At 59.0% G+C, this 8,254-nt stretch overlaps 2 protein-coding genes across 2 annotated transcripts in view; both read left to right on the top strand.

The window, feature by feature from the left end:
* Positions 1–2,787: 2,787 nt before the first annotated feature.
* LOC105297372 (interferon-inducible GTPase 5) lies at positions 2,788–4,542 on the top strand. The gene has a single exon (XM_011368028.2). The coding sequence runs from the start codon at positions 2,902–2,904 to the stop codon at positions 4,540–4,542; it is 1,641 nt and encodes a 546-aa protein (XP_011366330.2). The 5' UTR covers positions 2,788–2,901.
* A 2,055-nt stretch (positions 4,543–6,597) lies between these two features.
* The window catches only part of LOC111744613 (immunity-related GTPase family Q protein-like), a 3,636-nt gene continuing 1,979 nt past the window's right edge, over positions 6,598–8,254 (top strand). The window contains exon 1 of the mRNA XM_023535255.1: positions 6,598–8,254. Within this exon, the coding sequence (XP_023391023.1) occupies positions 7,655–8,254 (600 nt within the window). The 5' untranslated portion in view covers positions 6,598–7,654.

Genomic DNA, 8,254 nt, shown 5'->3' with positions numbered 1-8,254 from the left:
GGGTCTCCGTCTCCCCCTCAGTTGTTTTCAGAGGCTCCTTTGCTGAACCCAGCTTCAGAGTCGGGAAAATCCTTTGAGTAGCGGGGGGGCCTCTGGCTCTACCCCAGGAAATGGGGGTGGGAGACCCTGGAGTGCCTGGCCTGGGCAGAGAGGAGGCCAGGAGGGGCGCCAGGGTGGAGAAAGCTAGGGAAGGACTAGGGAGTCGAGGGAGGCTTGGGAGCTGCAGAGACAGAGGCTGGAGTCGAGCAGAGACGGAGTGTTCCCGGTGGGTGGGGTTCCCGAGTCTTAGTCTCTGGACCTTCAGCTCTGTCTTTGCATGTGTCACAGTCCCCGCCCGTTGACCCCCGTCTCTCAGGCTCCGTATCTTTTCACTCTCTCTGTGACTGGTGCCTCTGACTGTCCCCTCTGGTTCTTCCTGACATGGTCCCTCGTCCATTGTGTCTTCCTGCCTGACTCTCCCTGGTTTTTTTGGGGGGGAGTCTCTTTCCCCACCCCGACTCCCCCCTTTCTTGGGGGGGGGCTTTGCCTTCCCTTTTTCTCATTCACGCTTCTCCGTACTTCCATCTCCCTTTGTCACACCGATACCATTTTAAATGGTCATGAGGAAGCAGAGACGGGAGAGAGCAGAATGGAGAAAGGCATCGCAAAGAGTAGGCACCTGAGCTGAGATTTGAAGGGCGGGCTTGGGGGAAAGGAGGGGAGGATGTCGAAGCTGTTGGGGAGCAGGTGACCAGAGGTGGTCAGGGAGCCTGCGTACCAGACGTTGATCGGGGTGTGGGCACAGTCTCGACACCACTGTGGCCTGAGAGTCCTGGCCAGACAGAGACCGAGGGCCAGGTAGGCTCATGCTGACAGTGACCATGCTGGTGGTTTCAGACCTGGCCTCTCCCCAGCGTTTCCTGTCATCCCAGCCTCGCTGGCAAAACTAAATCACCACCCTCAGCGCAGGTGGGTGGGTCAATAGATGGTGCCGAGACGGAAAAGTGAATGATTTGTTTGGGAAACAGAGTCCCTGGATGGAGGAGAAATAGAGGGTGGGTTGGGGAGCATGGCCAGCCCTCAGGTGCTAGGACTTTGACCTGGGTGTGATGGAGACCGTGGACGGGTTTTGAATGAGTCTTGGTGTTAGAAAGACCACCCTCTGGGTCCCTTGAGAGGGACTGAGGGCCCAGTGTGAGCGAGGGGAGACCCCATGAGCAGCTAGGGGGTGGGGCCCCGCCCCCTGACATCACTGTCACATTATTGCACTGGGGCCAGCTGACCAATAAGCTGCCGCTTGCTATTATAATGGGTCCTAGCAACAGGCTCTGACCTAGGGCTAACGGGAGGAGACCAGGCCACTCCGGCCACTCCGGCCAGCGGGGAGAGTGTGAGGGGAGAGGGAGAGCCTGCGGGGCAGGGCAGGTGAGTCTCCTGAGGACGGGTCTCCAGCTAGGTCCGGGGCGGGGCTTCTACTCCCAATTCCAGCTCCCCTGGCCCTAATTCCACCCCAGGGTCACTGACCCATCTGCCCCTTGCTGCTGGAACCCGCCCCAGGCACCTAGTCTCCATACCCTGAGATGTGTGACGGGGACAGGGCACAGGAAGGGGTGGGCATAGCACGGGGGAAATGGCCCTACCCGGGATGGGGGTCTGACCTGGTGGGAACAATATAATAAGACAAATTTCTGAGAGATCGGGGATGGACCTGAGCGGTGGGGACGGGGCGGCCAAGGACACAAGGGGGAGCCAAAGACAAGTGGCTGAAGGTAGAGCAGTTCTTCGGAGGGCGAAGGAGCCTGAGATCTGGGTTTGGGTCCCAACGGTGGCTCTGAGCAGAGGCATCCCTTGTGTGGTCTGAGCCTCAGTCCCTCTCCATCTGATGGGGACAGTGACCCAGGACGTGGTTGTCTCTCCCAAGGTGCTGTGAAGAGTCTTAGTCAGTGAGGAAGTGTATGTTAGAGGCGATGGACCAGAAGAGAGTGTGACTGGGAAGAGGGGAGGGCCAGGGACGCCCCAAGGTGAGGAGTCTGGGACCTGAGCAGAGACCATCTGATGGGCTCTAGGGGGCAGGAGGGGACTTGGCCTGGCAAGGTCGGCCACGGCAGCGCTGGGCGTTGAATGAGGGGGACTCCCGGCATCTAGGAACTCCCCCATTCTGGGTTCCTTCCACCAGCTGAACCCAAGAATGTCCTGTAAGTTGACCTAGTGATAGACAGATCGGGCCACAGGCGTCACAGCGGCCCTGTGAGGTGGTCAGCATTCTCTTCCACGGGGCAGATATGGCAGCCGAGGCTCAGAAAGGGAGAGACTTGCTCCAAGTCACACGGCTGGGAATATTAATAATGGTGGTAATAATGATGCGGATGCTGATCCCACAGACCACTTGCTCTGTGCCGGGCCCTATTTTAAGTGCTTTACATGTATTAACTCATTTAATTCTCAACAACCCGAGGAGGCGGTTTGCTATTATGATAGTTATCCTCACCTTACAGATGAGAAAAGCGAGACAGAGAGTTAAGTCGCTTGCCCCAAGTCACTCAGTGAGTACGTGGCCCAGCCAAGATTGGTCCCAGGGTCTGGGTCCCCTTCGCCCTCACTTCACACTGCTCCCAGTGACAGCCGTAGCAGGAGTGCAGGGCCCCTGGTTCGAATATTATTAAGAATTCCAATCAAAAATAAATAAATAAAGAATTCCAGTCAGAGTCAGCAGATGAACGTTAAGCCAAGAGCTGGGCCTTCTAAGCATGGGGCCCTATGTGACTACACGGGTCACGAGCTGCCCATAGGACCGTCCCATTCCTGGATTACCCTGAAAACTCCTCAGTGCCTCGGGAGACAGGTCAGCCACTATGTGCCTCACTCGGAGAAGCAAACAGCTCAGAGAGGGGCCTCATTTTGCCTGAGGTCCCGCAGCAAGTTATGGCAGAGATGCCACATGAACCCGGGCCTGCCCGACTCCAAAGCCCCCTAACTCGTGTCCGAAATGTGCCCCGGATGTTTGAGGAGAGGGCCGTGGGGTTCCAGGGGGCCGTCCTTCAGTCCCTGGTCCGTCTCTTTCCCTGCCCCATGCAAGGCCCAGGAGGCGTAACCGGCTCCCTCATGTCCCCCCAGACGCTGAGGACCACGCGTCCTGTGACTCTCCCATCCCCGGCGCCCTCTGAACCGCTGGTCACCATGGCTACTTCGAAGTCGGCGGGGGAGGAGGAGAACACCATCCTCATGGCCAAAGAAGAGCTGGAAGCCCTGCGCACGGCATTCGAGTCGGGTGACATCCCCCAGGCCGCCTCTCGCCTCAGGGAGCTGCTGGCCTCCTCAGAGAGCACCGGCCTGGAGGTGGGTGTCACCGGCGAGTCTGGGGCTGGCAAGTCGTCCCTCATCAATGCCCTTCGCGGCCTGGGGGCCGAGGACCCCGGTGCGGCTCTCACGGGCGTCGTCGAAACCACGATGCACCCCTCGTCCTACCCGCATCCACAGTTTCCTGACGTGACCCTGTGGGACCTGCCGGGGGCCGGCTCTCCGGGCTGCCCGGCCGACAAGTACCTGAAGCAGGTGGACTTCGGCCGGTACGACTTCTTCCTGCTGGTCTCCCCGCGCCGCTGCGGGGCCGTGGAGACCCGCCTGGCCTCCGAGATCCTGCGCCAGGGCAAGAAGTTCTACTTTGTACGCACCAAGGTGGACGAGGACCTGGCGGCCGCGCGCACCCAGCGGCCCTCGGGCTTCAGCGAGGCCGCCATCCTGCAGGAGATCCGTGACCACTGCGCCGAGCGGCTGCGGGCGGCGGGCGTGACAGACCCGCGCATCTTCCTCGTGTCCAACCTCTCGCCGGTCCGCTACGACTTCCCGCTGCTCGTGTCCACCTGGGAGCACGACCTGCCCGCCCACCGGCGCCATGCCGGCCTGCTGTCGCTGCCGGATATCTCGCTGGAGGCCCTGCAGAAGAAGAAGGACATGCTCCAGGAGCAGGTGCTCAAGACGGCCCTGGTGTCGGGCGTCATCCAGGCGCTGCCGGTGCCCGGGCTGGCGGCCGCCTATGACGACGCCCTGCTCATCCGCTCCTTGCGCGGCTACCACCGCAGCTTCGGCCTGGACGACGACTCGCTGGCCAAGCTGGCTGAGCAGGTGGGCAAACAGGCAGGCGACCTGCGCTCTGTCATCCGCTCCCCGCTGGCCAACGAGGTCTCGCCCGAGACTGTCCTGCGGCTCTACTCACAGTCCTCCGACGGGGCCATGCGGGTGGCCCGGGCCTTCGAGAAAGGGATCCCTGTGTTCGGGACGCTGGTGGCCGGTGGCATCAGCTTCGGCACCGTCTACACCATGCTCCAGGGCTGCCTCAATGAGATGGCCGAGGACGCCCAGCGGGTCCGCATCAAGGCCTTGGAGGAGGAGGAGGAGCCCCAGCCCGAACTCAGCTTGGAGGCAGCTGGCGACAATGGCGTGGAAAAGCGGGGATCCGGGGAGGGAGGTGGCGAGGAAGCCCCGCTCTCGGCCCGCAGGAAGCTCGGCCTCCTTCTCAAGTACATTCTCGACAGCTGGAAGAAGCGTGACTCAGAAGAGAAATAAAAGTGCAGCCCCCAGACCCCCGCCTCACCCACAAACCACGCTTTAACAAAGCCGACCAAACCAAAAAAACGAAAAGGCCGATGTGATGAAAACGAGAGCGGCAGTGGCTGAGGGGCGGGGTGCGGAGGGGTCTGAGCGCGGGGTCTGAGGGCGGGGTCTGAGGGCGGGGTCTGAGCGCGGGGTCTGAGCGCGGGGTCTGAGGGCGGGTCTGAGCGCGGGTCTGAGGGCGGGGTCTGAGGGCGGGCCCAGGTCAGAGAGAGAAACACCGAACTGGGGTAGGAATTGACCCTGGCGGGAGAGAAGTTCAAGGCGTGGATGGTGGGCCAAGGGCTCCTTGGTGGCACTCTCCCCTGGGTCCCTAAGTAGCCAAGGGAGATTTATGGGGTGACAGGGTAGCCAAGCCTAGATCCAAGACAGGAGCCAACTGTCAATCTACGTGGGTGGCGGAGTGCATGGGGATTCGGGCCTAAGATACTTTAGTTGCGATGGTCATATCCCTTTCTGAGAACCCTAGTGTCCCTAAGGCCGCCTCTGGAGGGGGAGGGGCAGCCAATCCGTGCCCAGGATCAGCACAATGGTGCCTAGCAACTGGGTTAAATGGGGGGAGGTCGGGGCATCCCGGGCCAGTGCTGCTGCCTGTGAGTGACCTGGGGCTGGGTGGCGGGGAGGAGGGGCCCCGTGGCCCCTGGGCTGGCCTCCGTGTGGGCCTGCGGGAGATGGGTGGCAGTGGAGGTGGTGGGAGTGCCGGTGGCGGTTTCTCTGAGTATCAAAGGAGGAAAGGCTGAGGGCATAACTCGGCCGCAGGGAATGGTCGTTTCAGAAAAGGTGGCGGGTGTGTCTGAGCGTGAACGTGGGTGTCGATGAGTTCGCCGACGTGTGATTGCGAGGAATCCTGCTAAGTCTCAGTGATTTTGATGCTATGGGTCTAAGGTTGAGAGCAATTCGCTGGGACTAGGGTCACCTGTCTGTCTCTGCATGATTGTGCGCGTGGGTGTGTGTGCACGTGCACAAACTGGATGGTGCTGAAAGGCCGTGGGTCTGAGAGTGAGGGCGACTGTGTTGGGTCTGAAAGCTGCACATGGCTGTGAGCAGCACACTGTGCGAGGCCATGTCGGCCCAGGCGGCCCGAGGAACCAAACTCTCCGGCTGAGTTGGGTCACACGTGTTTTAAAAAATTCAAGAACTACCAGATTGGGGGGTTTGGACATGACCCCAAGGGCCTCTGTGGGCTTGAACGAGGGTCAGAGAAGGGTCAGATTTAGGTGCAGAGAAGAAAGGCGAGTTCCCAGGAATCCACAGAAGGCTCCGGAGGCTGTGCGAGGCTGGTGGCAGAGTGGGGACTGTGGTGCCGGTGCTCGCAGACAGTCCCCGCACACTTTCCAGGACCTGGTGGTGGTTCTTGCCTCATTTTGGCACCTCAAATGACCCCTGACCCGAGGAAACAGTTCCAGACACAGAGGGTCTGCTTTTACCTGGACAATTAAAGGGGGTGCTGAGTCTTTTTTCTAAAGAGCGCTCAGCTTTGCAGAAGGATTTCTCCTCTTCCCGGAGCCTCCCATTCATTGACTATTTGGGGTTCACTCAGGCCTTTCTGCACCAAAAGCTGTGAGGAGGATCATGGCGGGGAAATCCTAGACCCCCAGATGCACAAGACAGATGGTCCCTGCCAGATCCATTCCCAAACCACAACTTACATCCCTGTACGTGTGGGCCTCAGACATTGTCCAAAACACAGGACTCGCCCGGAGTGGCTGGGCTCGAGAGGTCGGGCACAAACAGCGCGTGCTCACACCGCACTGGCTCTAAAGTTGAGAGAGGCAGAACGGGTTACTTTGGTCTCCAGCTGATCCCCATGCCCTGTCCCTTCCGCCTCCAACTCTCTACTCTCTGTCTTGGGAATGATACTTGGGGTGTGGATACGGCATGGGGTCCACAGTCATTTCCACCACACCCGTGCAGGCGGAGTTGGGGTCTTTGTCTCCCAGCCCCCGGCTGGCATCTTGGCCCCCTTAGCCACTGTTTGTTCTAGCTCAGGCCTCTCCTCCTCTACCCAGTTCCTACCCCCATCCCTTGTCTCATCTCCAGTCTCATTCCCCATAAGACTACAGGGGGCTGTAATGTCCACAGCGGACCTCTCCCTCCCATGGCTACCCACAGATAAAGATCGAGCTCAGCCTGATGTTCCAAGCCCTTCCCAAGCTGGCCCCTGCCTGAACCTCATCAACAATAAGACACCGAGTCTTTCAAAAACAGAGCTGGGAGGGCTCTGAGTCATCTCTCCATTCTGCAGGTGAGGAAACCGGCACCTCCATCTCTTGCAGATGGGGGAAATTAAGGCTGTAGAGGGGACCTGACTTTCCCAGTGTCACCTGGCAAGTCCTTGGCATGGCAGTGACTAGACGCAGTCATGCAATCCCAGATGTCAGAGCTGGCAGCCCCTGGCCATCATACCAGCGAGGACTCCGAGGCCCACAGGCAGTATGGGGCTTGCCTAGGTGGGCACTGCGGTACTCAGAAGCCAGGCAGCGGGGTTGGGCAATGTTTCCACAAAGGCACCAGACCCGCTGGGTCTCTTTCCTGGCGTTGGAATTGTAGCACCCAAAGAGGGCCTGGCACATAGTGGGTGCTGAATTGTGCAAGGATCGAGGGAGTTGTATGGCAAAGGGTCAGAGGGAGCTGGCCTGTGTCCTGGCTCCGGCACAGGTTGTAATGCATTTGACTAGTGACTTTTACCTTCACGAGCCTCACCTTGTAAAATGAAGACTTAATGATATGCATGTGGTTGGAACAATGGCGGACCCCCAGTAAGCATTACATTAATTCCTGACAGGGACGAGGAGGGTTCCAGCTCTTAATCGCTGCCCTGTGCTGTTGATCGCAGTGCCTGGTGCTTGGTAAATGCCCCCCAAAAGTTATTTAAGAATTGGTATTCCAGAATCAGAAGACCCCGGTCCCATTCCCAACCCCCACGTACTAGCTGGAGGCCTTGGGCCAGTGATTCATCCTCTCACTGCCAAATATAGATAGTAAAGGGATTCTCATTTTCTGGCTGTTGAGGATTTTATGAAATACTCCAGGAGGAGAATTTATTCATCTTGGCGGCGATGAATAAATGTTAACTAAAATAAGGCATTTACGCCAGGCCTGGCACATTATTGCCCCTGTGGGACTATTACTGGTGATGCCTCAGTGCCTTGGGCATGCTGAGGGATGTAGAGGAGAGGGCAACGCGTTGAGAATGATCCTTTACCTGTCCTGCCAAAGGTCAAGTCCCGAGATCAAAGCCGAGCCCATGGCAAGCAGCATCTTCCAGACCGGTCTCAGCCAGTCCATGACGTGGGAGCTATCAAAGGACATCATGGCTCTGAAGAAAGCCTTTGAGGCGGGGAACCTGCCAGTAGCGGCTGCCAAGTTGCAGGCCACACTTCGTTCACTGGAGGACGTCAGGCTGGACATCGGCATTACCGGGGGGACAGGCTCAGGCAAATCGACCTTTGTCAATGCCATCCGGGGGCTGGGAGACGAGGAACCCAACTCAGCCTGCACGGGTGTGGTGGAAATGACTGTGAACCCCACACCGTATCCACACCCCAAGTACCCCAACGTCATCTTCTGGGACCTGCCGGGCGTAGACGCGCACACCTTCCAGGCCGACGACTACTTCCAGAGGGTGCTGCTGGGCCGCTACGACTTCATCATATTCATCACCTCG

The sequence above is a fragment of the Pteropus vampyrus genome, unplaced genomic scaffold, assembly GCF_000151845.1.
Source record: "Pteropus vampyrus isolate Shadow unplaced genomic scaffold, Pvam_2.0 Scaffold138, whole genome shotgun sequence".
Classification (NCBI taxonomy): domain Eukaryota; kingdom Metazoa; phylum Chordata; class Mammalia; order Chiroptera; family Pteropodidae; genus Pteropus; species Pteropus vampyrus.
The sequence above is the reverse complement of the archived record's forward strand: the minus strand, read 5'-3'. Positions and strand labels throughout refer to the sequence as shown.

What these genes read in the sequence shown, in the direction of transcription:
- LOC105297372 (XM_011368028.2), top strand. Translation starts at nt 2,902, where the DNA reads ATGGCAGAGATGCCACATGAACCCGGGCCTGCCCGACTCCAAAGCCCC.